Source organism: Gymnogyps californianus, chromosome 1, assembly GCF_018139145.2.
Source record: "Gymnogyps californianus isolate 813 chromosome 1, ASM1813914v2, whole genome shotgun sequence".
Classification (NCBI taxonomy): Eukaryota; Metazoa; Chordata; class Aves; order Accipitriformes; family Cathartidae; genus Gymnogyps; species Gymnogyps californianus.
The window spans coordinates 184412976-184437532 of NC_059471.1; the positions used below are offsets into that span (position 1 = coordinate 184412976).

Genomic DNA, 24557 nt, shown 5'->3' on the forward strand with positions numbered 1-24557 from the left:
CGCCTCCCGCGCTGCCTCGCCTCAGGGAAACCTCGTCCCGTCCCCCGCGCAGAGCCCAGCGGCCGCGTGCACTTACGTGGGGGCAGAAGCGCGGGGGGGGGGGGGATGTCCCCTGCCCGTCGAGGGTGCGAGCCGCTCCCGTGTCCCTCCGGCCGCCCCGAACGCCGGGAGAGGTAGCCGGGCTGCGCTGCCAGCTGCTCCTCGCACCCTCCACGAGGTCTCGATGCCGCGGAGGGAGGGAGGGAGATAACACGGAGGGGCCAAACGACTCGGTGGCCGGGCATCCTCCATACTCGAGGCTGGCAGCACCAGACTCGCGTGGGAGTGTGCTGCTGCCGCGGGGACAGTGCGACTGGGGGGGAGGGGAGCTGCTTCAGAACGCCCCCGCCTCAAGAAGCGGTGGCCAAAGGGTCCCTTGCTGCCCGAGCCAAGCCTCCTCCGGAGCCGCAACCTCGCTGCGTGGGTGTGAGGGGCTGGGGTGGACAGTAAAGCCCCGGTGCCCCCTTCCACGGGGGATCGAGCAGCAAAGCCCTGAAAAAAGTTTCTGGAGTGATTACCGGAGGAAAAGGATGTTATTTTTCCCCCCTCTCTCCCCTGCAGTGGGGTTTATCCTGCATCGCATCACTAGGGGGAGGCCGTCATTCCGGATGACTTCCCGGAGGAAACGCTCGGGGAGCCTTTCGGCTGCCCCCGGGATGCGGGCTGGCACATGCATCACTGCTTGCTCGTGCCTTAAAAATAGCAGGTGACTGCAGCGAGTAGCTATGGGTCGGTGGCACCTCACCCCCTGTCATGCACCGAGCTACCGGGAGACGCCAGAGCTGGGGCCCGGCAGCCCGCCGAAGGCAGGCACGGGGTGGAAACGGGCAGGAAGCCTCCTCGGTGAGCCCGTACCGGGTGCTGCAGTCGCGCTGCAGATGCTGCACCGGGCAGGTGGGAGCGCCTTTCGGACAGGGCGCTCTTGACAAGCACCGCAGCGTCCTGTCTCCGCTGTGCAACCCAGTTGCCCCCGGCGTAAACACGGGAGAGCTGCGCGGCGCACCCATGCGCTGGCGGCCCCGCTCCCGACCCCCCGCTGGGCGCACGCCCGTGACCGGCTTCCACCCTTCCAGTCGGGCGCGCCCCAACCCGCCGCTGCCCCCCCCCCCCGCACCCCGCACCCCGGCCCGGGCGGCGGCAGGGGGTCAGCCGGGCAGGGCGGGCGGCGGGGGGCGGCGCGGCGAGGGGCGGGTGCCGCGCCCCCTCCGCGATGACGCGCCCGCATTCCCGCCTGAAGAGCGGCGGCGCCCCGAGGGGGCCGTCAGACCGGGAGCGACGCGTCCGCCGGAGCACCACGGACACGATATTTTCTTTCCCTTCTCCACCGCTGGCTTTTTTCAGTCATTTTTTTCTACCTTTGTTTATTTAGGGTTCAGTTTTCGCTGACGTTTTATAGTTAAGGGTTTTTCCCCCCTTGCAAGAAGCAGCATCAGCGAGAGGAGCATCTCCTTATTCCGAGGCTTCGGGAGGAAACCTCGCTTTCAAGCTCTTGCGGACAAGGTACGGCGCGGCGGCGGGTGCCGGCCGTGAGGCGGCCGCCAGCAGGAACGGGGCGAGTTTTCGGCGGCAGCGCGGCTGGCCCTGGGCGCCTTTGTCAGGCGGCAGCCCCCCGCCTTGCCGCCCGAGACCCTGCCGGGACGCGCGGTGGGGGCGGCGGGCGCGCGTAGGGAGGCGCCGCTGCTGCATCCCAAGAAAGGTGGAAAAACCCCGAGCGACTGCGGCGCAGTCCCGTGACCGATTTGCATTTTTCCATTGAAAACGCCGGGATGCCCGGTGTCGGCGGGGGGGGGGGGGGGGCAGGTAAACACAGAGGCGGCGGCGGCCAATGTGACAATCGCCCATCGGTGTTGCATCAGTCTCCGCTGTCGGGGGAGGGGGGGGGGGGGGGGGACGGGACACAGGTAGCGCGGCGTGGCGGTGCCGCTACCTCGGCCCGACCCCGCGCGCCGCTGCAGGTACCGTCGCCCCGCCGCGAGGCTCACCTTTGTCTGCCCCCGCCCCGCGCGCCCCCCGCCCCGCGCGCCTGGTACTTTTCCACTCGGCGGCGGGCGGGGGCCGCCGAGCCGCGGGCGCGCGCTGGCCACGTGACGGGCCGCGGCGCCCGCTGCGGCACTGACGTCGCCTCCCACCTCCGCAGGCGCGGCGAGCCCCGCCGCCAAGGACAAAAGAGCGGCCGCCGAGCCCCGGCCCCGGCATCGCCGCCGCCATGAGCAGCGCCGAGATGGGCAAGTTCAACATCTCCCCCGACGAGGACAGCAGCAGCTACAGCTCCAACAGCAACGACTTCAGCTACCCCTACCCCACCAAGCCGGCTGCCATGAAGAGGTGAGGGGGCTCCGCCGCCCCGGGACGGGCGGCACCCGGCCCGCTGCAGCCCTAATTTAAAACGCCGCCTCGGGTCTGGAGGTGTCGCGTGTTGACACGCGTTACAGAAACACGGAAATGACTGCGGACGTAAACGCGCGCAACGCTTTGTGTACTGGGCAGAATGGCGGGTGGGGGGGTTCTTGTTTTTTGGGTCATTCGGTTGGTTTTCTCGCTTCCCTTTGAAGTGGATTGGAAGTGCTGAACGGGAAGTGAATATGCGAGTCGCCCGTGATAGACACTAATGATGCAATATTTTTTACAGCCACTATGCGGATATTGATCCAGAAAATCAAAATTTCTTGCTCGACTCCAATCTTGGAAAGAAGAAATATGAAACTCAGTATGTAAGTGCACAGCAGTGATGTTTCAGAAACAAAAAAAAATGCTTTCTTGCCACATTTATGTTTGTTTTAATGCTGAAATAAGTAATAACTTTCTATTAATTATTACCTATCTCCCTTTTCTCAGCATCCGGGTACTACTTCCTTTGGAATGTCAGTATTTAATCTGAGCAATGCTATTGTGGGTAGTGGCATCCTTGGTCTTTCTTATGCCATGGCTAACACTGGAATTGCTCTTTTTGTGTAAGTATCTTTTGGTTCATAAAAAAAAAAATCTGTCTGCTGTGTCATTAATAATGGAAGAATACTTGATGTAAGAATATGACCTTTACAAAATACCCAGTCATTGCCGTAGGCGCAGAATTGCATTTTAGGATTTATGACTTGTTTTAAATTAAGAGATTGTGATACGTTCAGAAGGACTTGCAAAAATTAAACAGATTCATTGCAAGTTCTGCAACCCACAAAACATTTTACAGTGAATTTTCCTTTACTTAGCTGTAGTTTTTCCATGAATAACTAATAGACTTCCCTTGAAAAGTCCATTATCCAAGTGGAAAAGAGAGGTGCTACTTAACAGACTGAAGTCTGTATTAGCTTTTTCCTTCAGAGTTCACTGATAGAAATTAATGATGACAGAAACTTTTCAATTAGTGGAAGTCATAATTGCACAAAAAGTACAGGATCAGGCTGTAGAGAGAAGAAAAATGTAGGCAGAAGAAGATTATTTTATTTGTCTCTTGCAAGTCTGGCCGCGTCTACTCTTAAAAATTTCTGTCGCCCAGCCCTACCAATCAGGGACGTGGTCTCCTTTTCCTCAGCTAACACAGTTGTGCTTATAGAGGTACGATGTATTTACACCAATAAAGAAATCATTTTTATTGCTATGCTTTTACTCAGTTCGGGGAACTGGTTTCAGCTACACCTGTAAAAATTGCTGTCTCCCTGCAAGGGAAGGATGTGGAATAACCAGCATGTCTTTATTGGTATGTCTATATTGGCAAAAGCTTTCAGGTGTAAGACGACTATAGTAATGTAATTGGAAATGACATGAGGAAACAGTTATGTACGGTGCTTCTAAATGTCTTGGGAAAGTACATTTTTCATATATTGGAGGCAGTTCAGCTCACACAACATGTAATATCAGTGACTGAGTGCAAATGGGAATCCATGGACATGTTTAAAGGAACTTTCTATTTTTATCCTGGAAATAGGTGAATGTGCTCAATGTTCAAGAACAAGTGAAGAGTAACGTTTAGTTCAAAATTTGCCTTACTCTGTTGCCAGATTTCCAGAAAGTTGGAGGTCAGGTTTACTTCCAGATATTTCACAGTACATCAGGGTGGTATTCAAGTTTCCTGAGGAACTACCAATGTATAAAGTTTTGATGTAAAGGATTTTATTTTAGATATATGGCAATTTGTTAATTTTTTACTAAGACTTTCACTTACTTAGATGATGCTAAACTGAATGAACAACTTAGCAGCAAGAATTCGGAAGAGATAGATACTTCATCTATCTACACATCAGTTTCATGCTCTAAAGATGTTCTGCAGCACATGTAAGATAATCAGCGTAATGCACATTAGAACATCTCTGAGGAGAGGAAAAAAAATTTAGGGTTAGATGTTTGAACAGATTGGTATATAATGGGGGTCCTTTTTTCTGAAGAAAAAAATGTTCAAAATTGTGAGTTTAACAATTGGGTGCTGAGGTTGTTTAGTTACCTTTCATTTCCAGATACTGCATTCAGATCTGTTTGCGTTAGTACTGATTCAAAGATAAACTAGCTTGTTACCTTTCAAAACTTAGTGTAGTTTGTATAGTTCCAAGGCAGGAAAGCAGTCAATCACTGATGATACTGAGGATTTATGATGACACTGAGAGTATTACAGACATCCTTTAATAACTAGGTTACAGATTCAGATCCAGATGCAGTTGATTAAGGCAGTAAATTCTTTGAAGACTGTGTGGAGTCACTTGTGTCAGTGCTGTGACTTGTCACTTGTGTCAGCATTAAATAAATGAATGATATGGTCTGGAAGCCAGAAACTGAGTGAGCTTAGAGATGAGTTTGCTGACTGATCTTGTCAACACTGTAGGCAGCCATTCGAGGTTGGGGCTGAGGGATCCAGGATCTGTGCTGTTCTAGTGAGATGTAACCCTTGCACATGTCGCTGTGCTGTTTCTAGTTGATGGCTGAACTAAATCCTGGTTAATCTCTACCTGTCAGAAATACAGAGGTTTATTTGTGTGCATGTGTTGGTGTTGAATTGGCACAGTAACACAAGTTTCTTGGATTCCTTGTACTGATCTGTGAAGCTTTTCTCAGATGTTCTTGTTTCCAGTTCTTTGTGCTGTGTTTACTAATTTCACCAATGTTAAAAATGACACAAAAGGAAATGTAAAGAGTAGTCTGGGAACTCTAAATGGAGCTTGCCGTTTTTGAGCAGATGTGCTGATTCTTAGGTTTCCTGTAAAGCAGAATGCTTGTATTGGTGTAAGAAAGGCCAGGGTTTTTTTGAATGTGTTGTAATTTTCCACTGTGTTCTTCAGCAGTTGAGAAGTCCCCCCTAGTGTGCCACTCCAGGAAGTGCATTTGTTGTGGGAGAGATTTGTTGTTGAGAGATCCGAATTTTAGATGTTGCAAATGTGCTTCTGGATATAACATATATTGCGTGTAAAAGCTATGGGGAAGATGATAAACAAGCCACTAGCGATTCCCATGTAAGCACACATGAAGAGTAACTTTTGAGCAAAGAAAACATTCTGGTTTTTTTAATGACAATAAATATATATTTCCATTTGAAGACACAGGTCTCAATACGTCTGAATTTTCAGTCAATTCTTTAAGGCTTTTGCAGTTTCATCTTTACATTAAAAAAGACATAACAGCTTTAAGCTGAAAAGCTGATTTGCTTAAGACCAAGAGATAATCTTCACTTTAGCTACAGTTAGTCACAACTCGGTGTTCAATAGATGCATGACACACTGTTGAACAAGGATAGGAAGACAGGAGAAATACAGTTTCTTACAATGATACAAAAGCATCCCCGTTGATACTTTGTTAAGTTACTTATATCAAATGTAGCCAATTATAATGGCCTGACACTTGTCGGTGCTTATGCCACTTCATACTGAATGTAAGCATTGTTTAATCCTACACTGGAATTTCTCTGTATGCCTCTGAAATGCATTTTAGTATAAAATTCTTTCTAAACTAGGCATTAATTGGGTTTTCAGAACACTTCTAGCTGGCCTTAGAATCTACAGGTTTTTCCCAGATAATATTTTAATACGATTAATTTTTGTGTTTGAGCCACCTTTATTTAATAAGGTTACAATAAGTCATTTATGGCTATTAAAAATTTGCATGTTTTTCTCCCCCCAGGATACTCCTGCTGTTTGTCTCAATATTTTCTTTGTATTCAGTGCATCTCCTTTTGAAGACTGCCAATGAAGGAGGTATGGCAAATTACTATTTTACAAACATAGGATATTTGTTTCATATGGTATCTTTGTGAAACACACCCTTCCAATGGATTATTTTGTTTTCTTTTAGGATCTTTATTGTATGAACAGTTGGGAATGAAGGCGTTTGGTATGGCTGGAAAACTCGCTGCTTCTGGATCAATTACAATGCAGAACATTGGAGGTGAGAACAAGATCTTAAAATGTCTGTACTGTCAACAGTAATTGTTCCCTACTTATTCTTGGAGACTTGTTTTTTCACACAACATGTGTTCATTAACTGCTTGTGTTCAAGTGAAGTTATGAAACATGTTATGTGATTCTTGCATCTTGTGGCATATTCTGTATTTGTAATGATCTATGATGTTATTCACCTACAGCTATGTCAAGCTACCTCTTCATAGTGAAATATGAGTTACCATTGGTCATCAAGACATTTATGAACATCGAAGAGACCACAGGGTAGGTGTTAGAACTCCTCATCAGAGAAACTATTAGGAGAAACAAATACGGAGACTGTATATATTTTTATATGAAGACCACGTTCGGTACACCGTAGGGTAGCTTCTTACTCAGACAGAGATGCAGTAAGTTTGCCCTTCCCCTGAGTGCTCCACTTCATTTAGATCCAGCCTGTCCTGGGAAAAGGGTAGAAAAATACAGGTATCGCATCATATTACAGAAAGCTGTTCTGTAAAGAACACCAGGTAAGTGTTAATGTATGTACCAGTCAGTACGTACTTGCAATAAGGAGAGGTAAATGTGGTTATGGTTGGTTGGTTGGTGTTTTTTTTTTCGCTGTTATTGCATTCCAACTGGTTTGGACTGATTTTTTTGGTTTTCTGGTGTTAATATTGTGGGAAGTGATTAAATATAAGACTAAGGTGCAGTTACGTAATGAATGTCTTAAGGAACAGTTCTCAAAAAGACATGAGGACTAAACATTGAACTAAAACGGGGTTTATATGCCCAAGACTAAAATGGTGGATGCATTGCCATGTAGCCCTGGAGACACCTTGACTCCATAGTGGCTTTCCTGCTTGGCTTTAAAAGTGGGTGCCTTGGGTGGGCTTCATTGTATCTAACCGTACCATCTGAAAGTTAGATTTTGAGCTCATCATTACTCTGGTCTTTGTATAATCAGTAGAGGGAGGTGATCCTCTGTAGTGCTCAGTTCAGTGCACCTGGCTTAGACACCTGTTTTGGGCATCTCCAGGGAGCGATATATCACTCTATATTGAGAGGGTGTGTAAAAACAGCTATCTAAAACAAGATGCCTGACTTCAGATGGATAGAGTTAAGTGCTATAAATCTCACTCTTCAGAGTTGTACTTCTGTGCCTTGTCCTGAAGTGTCCCAGTCTTGAGAGGGCTGAGCAGCTCAAGACTCCAACTTACACCTAAGCCTGAGTTCAGAAGGTAGGCATTTTTCTGCCTGTGTTCCCCAAGGGGTTCAAGCCATTTGGTGGTGTTCATACAGCTTGCTGATAGATATTGTCATGACAACAGTGCTAGCCATCTTTTTTTTTTTTTTTTTTTTTTTTTTTTTTTTTTTTAATGTACTCGAAGAATGCACCCACCCCATTTACTTAGTAGTGTAATGTTTACAAATTCTTTGCTGGGAAGGTTCATTTCCCTCCTTTGGATGATTTCAAGTCCTTATTTTCCATTTCTTAAGAAAGTCCCTGGAGTAGCCAGTACTTATGAGGGGGCTTGGAGGCAAGTATTTTTAACTGTCCCATCTTCAGAGAAGAATTCAAAATCGGTTGCAGTTCAAGAGGGAGAGTTAAAGGCTTTGAATCTCACTGGATAGAGCTGCTGCTCTGTAAATCTGGCAGACAAAATTAAGAAATTGAGATTTGTATCTTCAGTGTTTTCTTGTTGGCTGGTACTAGGTAGCTGTACACTGATTTAAAGTAAATCTTTTCTCGGTGCTCTGGCGATTGTGGACCCCATTTAACTGACTCTCTCCATGCGTTGCTTAGGGGAGTCTGGGTGGCTACCATTGGCATGGATTCCACTCTGGCAGCCTGGTGCCTGAAATGTAAGCACTTACCTGTTCAAATGTCCCAAAATAATGCTTACTGTAGAAGATACTCTGGAATTCTGAGACAATATTACAAATACTAGCTCCATTATTAAAATTCATTTAGCAATTTTTAAAATACTCCGTTGTGTTTTAAGGCTGTGCAATCCCATTCTTTACTCTTCAGCACAGAAAAACTTTTAAGTCCTTGGTCTGAAAGTCCTGATGGCCTCCACATGGGGCATGCACAATAACAGTGCACGTTCTTATGGCTGTATCAAATGCAAGGAACCTCTGTGCTGTGATATCTTTTAATTTACCACAAGACTACTACATTTAAAAAAAAAAAAAGACAACAAAAGGTACATGACGTTAATGTCCTACACATCTGAACTTTCTAAAATACATTTTTTACATTTAGTTATCCCAGGTAAAACTGGGGAAAGAGATAACCAAATTGTTTTTGCATTTACTACATAAATCCAGAGCAAGTCTGTTACAGTTATTCTGTATTTCCACTACCATATACAGGCTTATAATTCAGCAATGGAATTTGAATGCACAAATTTCCAACTAGGTCATTAATTTTTCTTTGTTTACCTAAATAGTATAAGTCCATTTTAAAATAAATGCTGTTAGATGATACCATGACAGGATATAAAGTACTAATATTTGGGAATAAATGCTTAGTGTTACTTTAATTGCTTAAAGCATATAGGATGATCCTGTAGGACAGATGAAGAAAGCAGTTACCCTGCCACGATTAAATACTCAAGATCAATTTTTCTGATACTTCAGTGCAACTACGTTATATTTACACAGATCCAACTTTTTTTTTCTGTGTTTCAAAGGAAGATGTTAATCTTCTCACAGTCCAAAATGTTTTGTCAAAAAATAGCTGCTGCTGCTTCTTATGGAATAAATGGCAAAAACGATCTGAAGGAAAAAAAACTTCAGAGGTTCTTATCATAGTTTCCCTACTGAAAGGGACTAAATGTGCCTCCAAGAGACTCCCAGTGCTTGTTGGAGTTTTCTCAGCCAGTGGGCTTGAGCTACTGCCTTAACTCCAGCCCTCACCTGTTTTTCTTTAACTCCTGCAGGGCACCCAACAGAATTTTATTTCCGTTAAAAGTGGATCACCACCCTGCTGGGGCCCTGCAATATTCTAATACATCTGGAGAGTTGGGAACCAACATTTAAGCAAATTACTGTTTTTTCCGTGATTGATCCCAGTTGACTTTTTTCCTGAGCAGTCATTTACTTTCCTGTCTTCTGACTTCCAGATGCATATTAATTTTAGAAAAGGACACTAAAGGAAAGGCACAATGCAGGTTTGGGGTGAGATAAGAAGGTATTGTAGGGCTTTAGGTCCATATAGTAAGTGGAATGCTAATTCTTTGTGACATCAGGTACTACATTTTTTTAAGAAGCCATATGTTGTAGGAGAAGATAAGAGTGAAGGCTAAACTGCAAATGTCGTAATTTTTACATACTTTGATTACTTACAAATACTACCTTTTTTCTACAGAGAATGGTATCTTAATGGCGACTATTTAGTGCTGCTGGTGTCTGTTATCCTCATTCTTCCCCTGTCCTTACTGAAAAATTTAGGTAAGCAGTGGAGTACAATCAAAATAAAAATGCATTGAAAATACTGTGGGGAAATGGATTGATATGATGTTTGAGTCTTCAAGTACTATGTGAATTGACAGCTGTCTCCAAACTTGTCTCTTGGGACTCATCAGCGTTTAGGCAATTGCTATCAGTCTACATAAAAAATAAAAGAAAAAAAAGATCAAGACCGGTATCTTAAGTTACAGATGTGTTTGTGGAAAATGAAAGCACAGTAGACAGGATAGCTTTAGAACAAGGCTCAACAGTAACTTTCTGTTTGTCTTCTTATCACAAAGTTTGACCTATTTTGGTCAGTAGTGAAATAGTATAATATTGTTATTAGCTATCCTATAACAGTCTCAGAAGAATAGGGATGCTAGCCCTGGGCAGTGAAATTGTATTTGCAATGTAAATAGAAGTCACCTTTTTCATTTTAGATCCCAAGCAGTGGCAGAATATTCATACCAGATGCTTTATCTGAAATGGCTGTAATTCAGTGATATCTGTGAATAATTCAGTTAAAACACTATTTGTTCAGAGAATCCTGTAGTGGAACCTTACTAACTGAGAGTCTCGATGTGAATTACTTTCTCAAGTTACTAATTTCTACAGACTAAGTGAATCAGTAAAAACAGAAGGGAAAAGGCTAAGTTATCTCATAGTGCATTCTATTAAAATTAATCCTATAATCATTCTTAGTATATAATAATTCACATAGTTGTTGGTGTGGGTTTTTTGTTGTGGGGTGGGGGTTTTTTTGTAAGTTATGAAGTTTAATATTACAGACTCACTGTATGTACAGACCCTAATATGTCTTTGAGAACTTTCAGATCTGGGTTGAGATTGGCAGAAAGTCAATGAATAATTAACTTGTTCTATGTAACACTAAGAAAATGGCAATCTAAAGAGATCACTGACAGAATATATTTTGTCATAATGTTATGACTTGAATGGTGTTTCTGTTTATTGTACCTTAGATTTTTTTATCTTTCTTGAACACAGGATATTTGGGCTATACCAGCGGCTTTTCCTTACTTTGCATGGTCTTCTTTCTGATTGTTGTAAGTATAATCTTGTAGACTTCCAGTGCTCGTAAAGCTGCATTTCAGAGTGAAATTAAACACAGTTTCTGAAAAGTTTCATATATTGATTAGTCAAAGTAACAATAAATACGTGGCTTTATTTCTAGGTAATTTGGAAGATGTTTCAGATTCCTTGTCCTATGGACATTGACATCACGAACATGACGTTAATAAATGTGACACTGGCACCTTTGGTAGATGAAAACATAACAAGTGATGATGTGTGCAAGCCAAAATATTTCATCTTCAATTCACAGGTAACTGACTAAAAATCAGACACTCTGTTGAAAATAACTAAGAGAGACTAAATACAGAGCAGATGAATTCGGTCATTTTTCCTTCAAGTAATTGCCCAGTTGTAAACTTGGGATGTGCTAAGACTTTCTGTTCCAGTAGAGTTAGGCACTGTTTACCTTCTGTAGACCTGGTGTTTTCACACTCCAAATACACAGAAATTAGAGGAGCTTGAGGTGCCTGCCTGAGATGAGCGGCAATAAACACATCTCCCATTCTTCAGCACAGCATTTCTCAAGCTTTCTCAAGTAAGTTAGCAAAGCATTTTAAAAAGTAGATTGCAGAGGAAGATGAAGTAAATAATAAAAGCATGCAAATGGGAAATGTATGCCAGGGTTTGGAATAAGCTGTAAGTTCCCAGTCACAAAGTCTTGACTCTCATGAATGCTCCCAATTACAGTGGTGAATCTCCACACGTGGGGAAGAAGTATGTGTAATAGCCAGTATCAAGATCAGGCTATAATGGCTTAAGCCTATGAGATGCAGAACATAATTCTGAATGCAAATAGATTCACCTCAACATGGACTTCAGTGAGATTTGAGAGTATGTGGTACCTCGGGGTCTGGGTTTAAGAAAATACGAACTTTTTTAAATTTTTGCCAAAGTTTCAGTTGTAAAGAATAGCTAGTCTTTATCAAAAACTAAACTGATGCCTAAGTCAAAACTGAGAAATTGACTGATGAATTTTTTAAAACTAAATTTCTAATGTCTGTTGAGGTACTTAAGAAAGATACTTTTTGTTTTTCAGACTGTCTATGCCGTCCCAATCCTAACATTTTCTTTTGTCTGCCATCCTGCAATCCTTCCTATCTATGAAGAACTGAAAAGGTAAATGTTAGATATGTGTCTGTAATTTCACTAAACAAACAAAAGTACTATAAAACAGTATGTTCTCATTGCTAACGATGTTTCTTTTTCTTATAGCCGAAGCCGTAAAAGAATGATGAATGTGTCCTATGTGTCTTTTTTTGCCATGTTCCTCATGTATTTATTGGCTGCTCTCTTTGGATACCTGACATTTTATGGTAAATATTGCCTTCTCTGCTTTTCTTTTAAATGAATTATGTTCTGCTGAACCACAGTATTACTTTTAAGTTAGAACAAGCAGGCATTTACTACGGGTTCTAAATATACACTGTTTGTTGGGGGGTTTCAATACTTCCGTAAGTGCACACCCAATAGGAGATCAGCAGTAGAATTAGGCCCAAGGCACAGGATTAAAATTGGATTAAAACAGATTCAGTGCCTCCAAGTTATCCCTGTGTAAAATGTAGACGTGCTTACAGGAGCTGTTGAGGCTTTCAATTCATATTGCTGTAACTGTAAAATTCGCTTATGATTTAGAGCAGAAGCAGTTGTTTGAGAAGTATGTCAACTACATCTAATTAAAATACTGTTTTCTTTACAGGAGAAGTCGAACCAGAACTGCTTCATACCTACTCTGCTTATCTGGGTGCTGATGTTCTTCTTCTTATTGTGCGTCTTGCTGTACTTATGGCTGTAACCCTTACTGTACCTGTAGTTATTTTCCCAGTAAGTAATTTTTTTTTTTAATCTTACTACCGTTTTTTATTTTCATCACCTGTCCTGCTGCAGTCATTTACTGATTTGGCAACTCTCGTTTATTAATTTTCAGAATTTTTCTCTTAACTGCAAAAGGAAATTAATAAGCTTGATGAAATATCTCTATACCGTTAATTCAAATAAATAAATAGGCAACATTTACAAAGCAGTAGATACAAATACATTAGTTATATTGTTTTCCTGCTATGGTTTAATTAGGGAGGTGGAACAGATTGCCCCTTTATAAAGGTACTTGCACTATTGTATTATCAGCTTACAAAACTTGGTGTGTTTTTGTAAGTACATTGTGAACATGAATTCTGGCCATTTAGGTGTATATTGTTGAGCAGCATCCTTAGATGTTACAAAAATCGCTGGGATTTATTCTGGTTCAAGACAGATGTTTTTCCTTGTTTTTCCCTCATTACTGGCTGTGCTTTGAAAATCTGAATCACTGAAAAGAGAAACAGACCAGAAACACAGAGCTGCCTCTCAAGTGCAAGAAGTAAATATTTAAAAAAAAAAAAAAATTACTTTCATGTCTTTCAACTTTTATTAAAATCTGAAGTGTTCAGGGAAAATTATGTTAAAATACTTTCAGAAGGAAGGTCTAATTCAGGTGACAGTCACTGACTTCCACAATGAAGACTAAACTGTCTTTTTTTTCCCCCCCTCCCCGCTCTTCAAAAGATCCGCAGTTCCATTACCCAGCTGTTGTGGGCAGGGAAGGAGTTTAGATGGTGGCGTCACTGTTCCATTACAGTTGCTCTTCTGGCATTTACCAACATGCTTGTTATCTTTGTCCCTACTATTCGAGACATCTTTGGATTCATTGGTGAGCATTTTCATGTCAATTCAAGTGGTCTTTCAAATCTCAGAAAATGCAGTTCTGATCTAACTAAATTATATTTACCTGTTTATGAATATTTATTTCTATGCTTTTTCAATACAGGTGCATCTGCAGCTGCCATGCTGATCTTTATACTTCCTTCTGCCTTCTATATCAAATTAGTGAAGAAGGAACCAATGAAGTCAGTGCAAAAGATTGGGGTATGTGTAGACAAATATATAATAGTTACACTTGCTTATTAATCGAGAGCAAGAACTTTAGTTTCCTTCTTCATGATTTAAGACTTTTGAAGTCCTGGTGAAGGTAGTCAGTAAATTGGCATTTAATGTTATCTTAGTCAACACGTGGGAGTTGCGTAGGTACTCAAAACTGAGGAGATAGCCATCACAAGGCTCAGTTCAATTCAGTGACTTTTGTCACCCCCCCAACCCCCAATCTCAACAATAGTTAGGTCATTCTGTTGCTGATAAGAAGCAGATTTCAACAGATTACCCTTAAGAGCTATACTAAAAAAGTCTTGTCATTCTCCTTTAAATTTTCTTTCGAGACTTATTTATGTAATTTTACACCATAAAAGCTGACCTCCACCGATCATTTAGGTCATCCAGACTGATCTTGGTGCTCTTACTGATCTTAGACATACTGACTCAGAATCAAATCTTAGACGCACTGAGTCAGAATCAGGCCAGCGCAGTGGCGCAGCCTGACTGGTATCAGCAGCTGCATTAACTTCCCTCAGTTGAGGGTGAGGTCTGCTGTACTGAAAATATAGGTACTTTTTTATTTGAAAAAGGACCCTGAGTATGAGAAAGATGCCTGGCTCCTTATTGTTTACTGTGATCTCTTGTCTCTTTTACTTTGTCCTCCATGAGGAATGGCACTTGTGCCACAAATGGGCATGACTTTATGGGTGTAGTAGCAGAATCTGAAATACTTCTTTTATGTTTTCTTTTTTCAGGCTGTGTTCTTCTTTCTAAGTGGTATACTTGTGATGACTGGGTGTATGACACTGATTATTCTAGACTGGACCCATAATGTTGCATCTGATGGCCATTAACTGTCCTGGTTTAATCTCCAATACTCCACTTCAAATGCCAGTGTTCACTCAGATACCTACTGAGAATGAAAATGAGCTATTCAGCTTCCTTTAAAATGCAGATTCTTTGTTGATGGTTCTTCTGATTGTAGAATACCCAAACTCTGTCTTTAAGAAACTATTCTGCATGATGGAAGTGGATATTAACATCAAACCACGTGAGTGTCTGGCTGAAGGAAGTGACAACTTTATTCCATTCCAGAGAATGGACAGAACTCTCTGTAGACTTTTATCAAGCCATGTTTGGCTTTCGTCATTGTTACTTGGATATTCTGTTATTTTACTTGAATGTGCCTAATGGAACCATTTGATGTGAGAAATAACTCTTTAATTTACAGCAAAGTGTTTAAATAACCAATGAGAGAGAGAAACACTATTATTTTTTGTACCAAAAATTCTTATGGACCTCAAAAGCACTATTTTGACTTTAAGAAACATTTTTCTAAAAAGAATGAAAGAATAACATAGAAGAGCTCATAAAAATATTTAATCAGTGTCCTAAATTAAATCTAGTTTGCCTTTCTGTAGAGGCATAATTAGAAGAAATTTTTTTTTAAAAAATACTTCTAATGACCAAAACAGAAAATGAACCAATTCAAGTCAAAATTCTCTAATTATAAATGCTTCCCATGAAATTCACTTAGTTCGAAGTAGAGTGAAAATAATCCTGAAAATCATTTGTCAGCTTACTTAAGTAACTACAGTTACTTTAGTTCCCAAAAATGGTGTGGAAACCCAAATTTTCAAGCTTTAAAAAACCCACCCTTTAGAACGGGTACGTTTGAGAAAACGTAGTTAATCTAGAAATTGTAAAGATGGTGTTGACATTTCCCTTCTTGAGGTACTCAATAGTGCAATTGAGTAAAACAGAGTTTGGGGGTTTTGCTTTTTTGTTTTTTTCCTGTTGTAGATAAAAACTGAATGGCACTGGAGCATATGATGCCATTAATATAAAACTCCCTCCTGGAGTTCTCTTTATTAATAAGGTCCATTGTCAGTTGTAGCAATGTCTGTTGGGTTTTTTCTGTCCAGTCTATGTTGAAACACTCAGTAGGAAAACAAAAAGGTCCTAATGTAGTTTACTAGTTGTATAATATTCAAAAACTGTACAGTATTTCTCAAATTACTCATCCATTATTGGATTTTGAATTACTTGACTATTCTGTTTCTGAGTCAAATCCACAAAATAACTGCACCAGTATTTCATGCTTGGTACAAACTCTCTTCACATACGCAACTGGGATTCCTCTTCCAGTTTATACTGTATAGTAGCATTAAAGATAACCTCATAGGCTGGGTAGTCATCTCATACTTGTTTGCTTCAGAAATAGGTAAGTTTCTTATGAGCCCTAGCTAGCTAGCTGATGAAACAGGTGCTGTATGGTTGTGATTAGCTGTTTTGTTTCTAGTGCATGTTTACTCTTTCATTCTTATCCCAGGTTGAAGAGAAGTAACACTTGTATAACAGCGTACTTGGCTTATAAGAGGTTCTCAAACACAACAATATTGGGTACAAAAGCCGAGATAGAGATTATTAATGAAATAATCATGGCAATGTGGTCAACTGTCTTCATCTGACATGATGCTTTAAAAATCTGATTTACAAAGTTCCACTTGGTCGTTGTGTCAGAGGGAACAAGTAAGGGCCTGTAATCCATTGATTAAACAGTGCCTGAGACTTTTTTGCTCTTGCAGACTTAATCGGGAACAAATCTAAATGCTAGTCACTGTTAGGCAGGTAATGTCAATCTATGCCCAGCCATTTAAAATCTATGAAAAAAATTGCAGGTATTTTGTATTGATACTTCTGCATGACTGTAAGTACTGGTCACTAAGTCTGTAGTGTAAAACTGTAATGAGAAGTTAGATTCCTCTTGCGTTGTTTGTATTATTAGTTCGGTGGTACTCAACTGGCAATTAACGATCCTGGAGTCAGCATTGACGAACGCTCCTTAGGTACTTCTCTGCCTCAGGTACTGTACATCCATGGCTAACTATCCCATGTTACCTGATCTCCACAGAAGTGCTGAGCGCGTGCCTCCTCAGTACTTTGGCAGCTTTTCTTCTTCCTCTCCACAAACGGTGGAAGAGGATTAAAATGTTGTCTACCTTTGAGCCATTTGTAGCACATAAGGGATGAAGCACTTCCCTTGCCAGCATTTAAAAAGAAAGAAAGAAAGTGAGAAATAGCCTCCTTTCTCTCCGTAACCATAGAAGAGGAAGGAGGTGTAAATGAGAAGTTACTACACAGTCCTTCTCAGCAGCCAGAGAGGAGCCAGAAGATTTTTGTGATGGCACCTCATAATGTATCACACATGTCACTTAATTCTCTGAATGTAGCAATTTCCAGTTTTTACATTATGTGTTATATTATTTGATGACTGGCTCTCCACCTGCAACAGTTGAGTTCCACTTGGCTGGGTTGATTTCCAACACGTGATTTATTTAATGACATTTTTTTTTTTTCCAAACCTGTCTGCTTAAAGTTACCTACATTACAAACCACCTAAAAGAGCAGCTTCAGTATTAAACCACTGTTTTGTCACCTCAGTTAGACATCGCTGTCTTCCATGATATTTCAGTCATAAATGTAACATGTTATTTATAAAACATTAATCCATTAAAACTAAACCTATTTTTCAATATTTATGATAGTCTATGTACATAAACTGTATGTGTGTATATACTGTAAGTATAATGTATATAATGTAGGTTTGGAATCTGGGATTTATGTATATATTCCTCTCTCATTACTGATTGTTACATCATTTCAAGGAATTGTTCATGTTGTACATCTGTATAACAACTGTCCAAGGAAAGATTCTTTTACAACAAAATGTAATGCTTACAAAAACGGAAGAATTGTGTTACGCCTAAGGTGTGTAAGAAAACACTAAGATTGTATTTATTACAAATGTATATGTTGCAATAAACACAGGAGTCACTTGGGTCCATAAAAAGCATCATTCAGGTTCATGTATACTTTTCATCTGAAACTTACCATGGATGTTACAATTTCCTGAATGCAGCAACTTAACAACTTTTACGATCTAATGTATTTGTTAGGCCACCAGATTCAGGCATCCTACGGTACATCTGTGTACATATGTAAATACCCACTGTATTGTTAGAGGCCAACACTAGCTACAGTTGTTGGCAGGGAGTGCAACACAGTTTCAATGAAACATTGTATGTTTGTTTGAAATAAATAGATAATCCTAAGCACTGTTGTGGTGGTTTTTTGAGGGGGAGGCATTTGAAGGATTTTCTTTAAAGGTGATATTAAAAGTGTATCTTGAATTTCATACATGTTTAACTTATGAGCACTTTTCAAGAAGGGGGGAAAAAAGGAAAAATAGCATGCAACTAAGTTCACAATTTATAACATTACAAGAGTAAACAACAAGTCTGGACATTAAAGAAAATGAGAGAGAAAATTCTGCAAGGAACCTGTATTACATCATTTTTTGCTGTACAGACATATCTGGAGACAAGACTCAATGTGTTAGATCTTGTATAAGTGTGATAAATGAGTGAGTCTTGCCAAAATCCTGTGCTGTTTTCCTGCAACTGAATCTCCAGGAGAAGAGTAACTGCTGCTTAAAAATTTTCAAAACCGGTGCATCTGTTTCACTTGTGTTTTAGCAATTGGATACAAACCAAATGCGGCATATCAGTTCTTTGTTCTCCAGAAATCTGAGAAAGATCCAGAAATCATATCAATTCATGAATCTGTGTCTTTCCCAAATACTAAGAATTGGGTGTGAGACACAGTGGAGGCGTAACTCGGTGTGTTATATATACAACAAAACACTATGAAAGGAATATTAAAGAGGCATAGTTAAGTAAGTACCCTGAAATTAGGAAATGCCTCAGTTAGGGTTGCTTTAATTACATGATTGCATAGTATTTTTCACTGGAACCCCCGCTGAGTAGCTATTCATTATTTTATTTTTTATCACGTTCCGTGCGTTCACAGTGTTTATGTATTTGCTCAAAGTCCGAAGCCCATCCTGATGAGGGATGAATGTCTTCATTTCTCTCTCGTTCTCATTTTAATGTCATCTTTGTGAAACACAAATGATTACTCATTTGCACAATGTTGCAGGCCTGTAAGAAGGTGTTAATCAGTTTGCACCTCTGGGGACCTGAAGCGTGGCAAGGCAGCACTGTGAAGCAGCCATGCATTTGAGTCCAGAATTTAATGTCCTGCACTTGCTTATTTTGTATTTCAGCATTTGCTTACATGCATCTGAAGCGTAACTGCAAACAGGTTTTGAGTGATCATCATTCTTGAAACAAGAACCCTAACCATCAAGTTAGCTGCTTGGAAAGGGTGACTGCGTCTGGAAACGCTCATTCTCATAACTTGCCTACCCTCACGCAGGAATCTCATAGCAGTAGAGAAGCCCTTTCCCTAGACTGCCAGTTGATTAGCTGAACAATTAAGCCCACCTCTCTGCAATCAGGCATTTCCATCAACTTAAATAATATGTGAAGTAGTCTTTTTTACGCCCTTCTGATTCCTCCCAAGAGCTGGCTCACCCTGTGTGATGAATGAGACAGTGCAATGATTAAAAAAAAAAAAAAATTACGTTGTGTGACAGTCTAAAATCCCATGCTTTGAACCTCTTTACCCACCACAAGGTCTTTGCTCCAGAAGAGGGATAAACTGTCACTTAGGATTTATTCACAATGCTGAGATTTGGGAATCTCTTGAGGCCTCTGCAGGCAAGAGATGGCATCTTTACTTCCTTCTGGTTCCCTTGAAGTTTACCTCTTTCTTCCCCCCTGGTCTTGCCAAGTCTGTTCTGTCCCCGGTCATGCCTAGGCACCTCACCCCCAAGTGTTCGTGCAGCGGCTGGATCGCATCAGGTCACGCCCTAAGGTTCCCCGCAGCTTAGCTCAAACACCAGTTTGTAGGGCAGCACAGCTCCCGTTCAGTCTGTGTGCCCAGGTTTCCTTTCTGGAGAAACAGAGCAGAGGGTGGCCGGTGTATGCCCAAGTTTCAGCGCCAGAAGGAGCTGAGGTGCTGGGAGGGAGCACCCAGTCCTGCCCTTCCGGGAATGTGAACAAGCCATCCCATCTCCAGTGCAGATGTGCCCAGGGCCCGCTGCCTCGGCCTTTCTGGTTTCAGTCTCTTCAGCGTGACAGTCTAAACCCCACCTGCTTTCACATTCATTTCCTTCTGTCTTCTTGCACAGCTGCTTTCGGCTGTCATAAGGTGACTCCTTGTCAGCTCATGTCACTCTTGCTCTGACCTCAGTCCCAGTTCGCCAGCTCCCCAGCAACACCACCTCTCCCAGCTCCTCTTGCGAGCCACCTTCTCCCCTCATCTACTACCCTTGCAACCACATGCCCGCCCAAGTTCAGCTCCCACCCTTCCACGTCCCCTTTACCCAGGCACAACTAGAAACATCTTCCTTTGATTTTCCTAGTCTCTGCCCAGCTGGTCTCCTTATGGCCTCCACTCTAACTACAAGCCTTATTTTCTTGTTCTCTGGCCATCCCTCCAGTCCCAGCTCTCCAGCAGTCCTGCATGGATTCGTTCGGCGGCCCGGAGAAGCCCACTTCCACACTCAGTTCAGGCACCTCTTGCCCCTCCAGCCTTTGGCTGAGCGCGAAGCCCTGCTGTAGAGAACTGGAGGGGCAACTTTTCCCAGGAAAAATGATTCATTATTTTACTACAGGAAAACATTCTCTTTTCCCTGATTTTATTCTCAAATGGGCCAAATCATTTAGGCTGATCGTTTTTCCATACAGATGCACAAAAACACCACCCTGCTGCAGTTACTTATAATGGAAAATGTCAGGAGAAACATCTGAAGCTAGATAACATTTAAAAGAACAGAAATGTATTCCAGTAAGAGAACAGTCAGGTAATCCCAGTAACAGCTGGCATCATCAAACATGTCTGAAAATGTTATTTAAATTAGAAATAAGTGCTATTTTTTATTTTCATTATTATTTACATATATTCAAAAGGGAAAAAAAAGGTTTTCCAATTGCAGGACGTAAATTGATAGGTAATGTATGTTGGATAGGGACTAACAATAACGTAGAAATTCAATATGGGTCTTGGAAAAGAAGTGTAGCTTATATAACTAGCTTTTTGGTGGTCGTTAAAAATCTTCTTCACGTCATCTCCAAACAGCTCAGATGATTGCAGCAAAATTAAATGCAGCCAAGTAGGTGCTGCAGGTATTCCCAAATGCTCAGGAGTTATTGGGCCGGGGTTAACGCGGTCAACCACGCACCTACTTTTTGTTAAAATAAATACCAGTTCATGAACAGCCAATATTGCTCCTTCCTACCCACTTCAGTAAAATGATTTAATGCACTGGTAGGGCGTATCTCAGGGCTGGAGCCCAGGTCACTGCACAGAACAGACAGACAAGTCTCATGAGAGGCGTCGTGGCCTGGGAGCTGCCCCCCGGGCACCTCACCCTGCCTGCCACCTTGTCACCCGGAGGCCCTGCTCGAACCCCCACCGAGGACTTGCTGATGAATAAAACTGGTGACGGGCAGGCGCTTCCACTGTGGGCAGGACACGGGGAGCACGCCCCGGCACAATGGCCGAGGAAAACAAAACAGCAGTCAAAAAGGCCACAGCAGAGCCACAACTTTGTGAAAATGCGGAGAGCAGCCACAGAGAGCATGAGCAGAGTTTCAGCCTGTGTCCATCAGCAAACGGCAGCAACCAGAAGAGAGACCTTCAGAAGACAGGTTTGAAAATAGCTGCTGCTAAAATATTTGCATTGCTCTTTTGACACAATCAGGGAAGCATCAGCTGTGAAACTGTTGCTCTGCAAGGATTACTGGACTCCAAATGAAAATGGCATGTGAGGGATGTGTTTTTCCAGGGAACAAGTGAGGAAGTTCCTAAGAATACCAGCCGCAGGAAACCGAGCTGTCACAAGAAGCTGCCAAAGAGTTACCAGAGGCCGGCACTGGGTGCAGGTATTTCCTGCCGAGGAGCAGCACCAGGAGCAGCGAGCCTGCTGCTTACGCTGGCCCGCCCGCAGAGATCGAGCCAAAATGTCTTCACTGCAGGAAATGATGAAATCTGTACTAACACTGATCGACCGGCTGTGGGGACCACCCGCAGCCTCCTGCCATCACCCAGCTCAGAGGGGCTGCATGCTTCCCACTTGTGCGGGATTTTGGCACTTGCCCTCTTCCCAAAGATCAGACGGGTCTCTTGCCTTACTGCAAGGATGATGTTTCCGAGCACAAACAAGACTTAAGTTCTTCTAATCAGATTATTAAAACCACAGGTGTCCCAGGAAACATTTTGAAGTAAATGAGTCATGCTCGATGTAACAATCATGGTTTGGGGTGACTCTGTGTGTGTGTGCCTCTGTGTGTGTCTGTGTCTGTCTGTGTCTGTGTGTACACACTGGGAACAGAGGGTACAAGGGCTCTTCCAATCTACCTGGACTTACCTAGAAAGACAATAAAAAGTCAAATGGGGAAGTGAAGCCCACAAGTCCCTCTTCTAGTAAACTAGACAAGAACCAACATTGATTCCCTCACCTACATCACTTTTCTTGGTCCCAGAAAGGTCCAGGATTCTCCAAATGCCTCTTGCACATTGTACTTTTGAAGCCTGTACTTACTGTGGTAGCTGCAGCAAGCTGGCCTTTCATCTCCATTTCTTCTGTGAGAGCATTCATTTCAGGTATGCCATATTTCACATACCTGGCTCCTTCAGATCTTAAACAGTTGACTTCAACCTCAAATTGATTATAAGGCATAAATGCAGCAGCCTTTCCTTTCCCAGGACCGAGCTCCAAGCTCTGCAGTGAGCTCCTCTAAACTACCAAAGAAAATACAGGCCATGTCACCAGCCGGGTCACACTAGCGTATGAGCTGTGTTTCAAAACTGAGTCAGTAGTTTGACATAAAACAAATGGGTTTGGTTTTTTGCTGCCGCAGATTTCCAGCCATCGTGGTAGGTCAAACGCAGTGCACTTCACTATTCCTGCACTTAACAGAGCCAGTTTCCGTCTTGTTGTTAAATTTCTCAACCCATTTAACCAATCCATATCTTGGATCAACACACTGCTTATCTTCAAGTCCCAGTGGAGAAGTCCTATGACGGTTATTATGTCTGAGCGTGGCTAACTGCTAGAATATCCATTTGTTCTCCCCTGCAAATTTTAGTTTGGCAGGGAACAGCAGTCGGCTTCTCTTCTGCATTTTCTAGCAGCAACTTGACCAAAACTAAACCTCTGAAGTATTTCCTTTCTTACTTGAGTATGGATAAGTGTGGGAAAGAATCAGATCCTATCTTTGTTATCCAGAAACTTTGGAGAACCATGAAATCCGTCTGAAAAAGGCATCAACAACTCCTTGGAGTAACTACTTTGATTGCCTTCTTATTTTTATAAATACTGAGAAAATTTAAACACACGGAACCTAAAGTACTTTTACAGATGATTTTGTTTCTGTCAGTTCTGCTGTTATCTGAGTCGAGTTGCCCATGTGATTCAGACTTTTCCCTTGCTGAATTGACTAGACATGGTGCTTTCCCTGTCTGTGCACAGTGAGTTATTATACATAGTCCAATAACACAGAGATAAAACTACAGAAGTCCCCCTGCAAAATCTTTCCTGCTTTCATTTCTTTCGCTCTTCTTCAGACTAATGCACTGTAGCTTTCCTTTCTCCCCTCCACCACAGACACCCAAAGCCATTCACTTTTCAAACTCTCACAAGGCTTTGCAAACTTCTTAGGACTTCTTTTTTTTCCACGAAGAAATGTCTTTGCTTTTCATTTGCTTTGTGGAGTTTTCCATATGATCTTCTCAGAGACTGTAAAGATGAACTGATTTCAAAGAGGAAGTACATAGGTCCTTTTCACCCAGTCTAGCAAATTGACTACCATATTTTATAAAAGTATAAAAGAGGGGGAATTTTTGAAAGACTAAGTGCTAAAGGAACAGTGAGGAATATTGTAATATCATGGCAGTGAGTGTGACAGCCAGCCGATGCATTAATGTTACTAAACTATGGTTCACCTTCGACACTGGAGAGCGTAACTGAAAATGTAACTGCACGAAGTTTTCTCCGCTTCCTCCCGCTGCAGCTCGGCCATGCTTACCTGCTACCCTGCACACTGATCTGGCTTGCAAATCTTCAGGTTTTGTGCTTTTTTCCTTTAGCTGGTGTTATGTCCATGAGCCCGCTCACCCTGCAGCCTCCCGGGGAGCTGGCGGATGCGGAAACATGCCGCAGGGGCAAAGGGGTGGGCAGGCCGCCGAGCTGGCTGCGCTGCCCAAAAGAAAAAGGTGTCCAAGACAAAAACGTGAGTGTCTGCTAACAGAAGGGATACTTGATCAAAGGTCCCTGCCTCGTGGTGCCTGAAGGGTGGGAGCAAGAGCTGCCAGCAGTCAGTTATCCTGCACAGGGAAAGGAGCCGCCACCGTCGGCCAAGTGCCCATCACAGCGGGGGCTGCCGGCCCCTCAGGTCTTCTCACCCTCCCCAGCGTGCTCGCAAGCAGGTTGGTGTCACTGAGGGCTCCCGCAAGCGTGAGTGAAGACATAGGAAACGACTGCATTTTTGGAGTTGGCAATGGGGCTCGCTCAAGCCGCAAGCCACGGGGGAGGAAAGCAAGCCAGAAGAAACACAGGAGGGAAAAAAGGCCTGGAGAGGAACAGAAAAAGAGAATAATTTCATGATTGTGAAGAAGAGAGAAAGCAGAGCCACTGATAAACAAGAAGAGAGATGAGAAGAATGTCTGTGCAAAACATCAGAAGTCCCAAAGTGATTTCATGGTTATTTGCTTGCCTCCTTGCTTTCCCTGAACAGG

The 24557-nt window shown here is 42.5% G+C and overlaps 1 protein-coding gene across 2 annotated transcripts; it reads left to right on the forward strand.

The window, feature by feature from the left end:
* The first annotated feature begins 1344 nt into the window (after positions 1-1344).
* On the forward strand, positions 1345-17965 carry SLC38A2 (solute carrier family 38 member 2). Of its 2 annotated transcripts, XM_050915483.1 has the most exons (16): positions 1345-1539; positions 2177-2364; positions 2669-2750; positions 2875-2990; positions 6139-6212; positions 6310-6402; positions 6599-6680; positions 9772-9854; positions 10860-10918; positions 11047-11196; positions 11983-12062; positions 12159-12259; positions 12643-12767; positions 13488-13632; positions 13750-13847; positions 14606-17965. In XM_050915483.1, exons 2-16 carry the CDS (start codon positions 2246-2248, stop codon positions 14702-14704), a joined length of 1506 nt encoding a protein of 501 aa, XP_050771440.1. In that variant the 5' UTR covers positions 1345-1539; positions 2177-2245; the 3' UTR covers positions 14705-17965. The 2 variants fall into 2 exon arrangements, with proteins under 2 accessions (XP_050771440.1, XP_050771439.1); XM_050915482.1 differs by having other exon boundaries at positions 13488-13847.
* The last annotated feature ends 6592 nt before the right edge of the window (positions 17966-24557 follow it).

Excerpts from the sequence above, each read along its gene's own strand:
- SLC38A2 (XM_050915482.1), top strand. The coding sequence starts at position 2,246 with ATGAGCAGCGCCGAGATGGGCAAGTTCAACATCTCCCCCGACGAGGAC. Across the intron at positions 6,403-6,598 it reads TACAATGCAGAACATTGGAG|CTATGTCAAGCTACCTCTTC; the intron begins GTGAGAACAAGA and ends ATTCACCTACAG. Across the intron at positions 12,768-13,487 it reads TACCTGTAGTTATTTTCCCA|ATCCGCAGTTCCATTACCCA; the intron begins GTAAGTAATTTT and ends GCTCTTCAAAAG.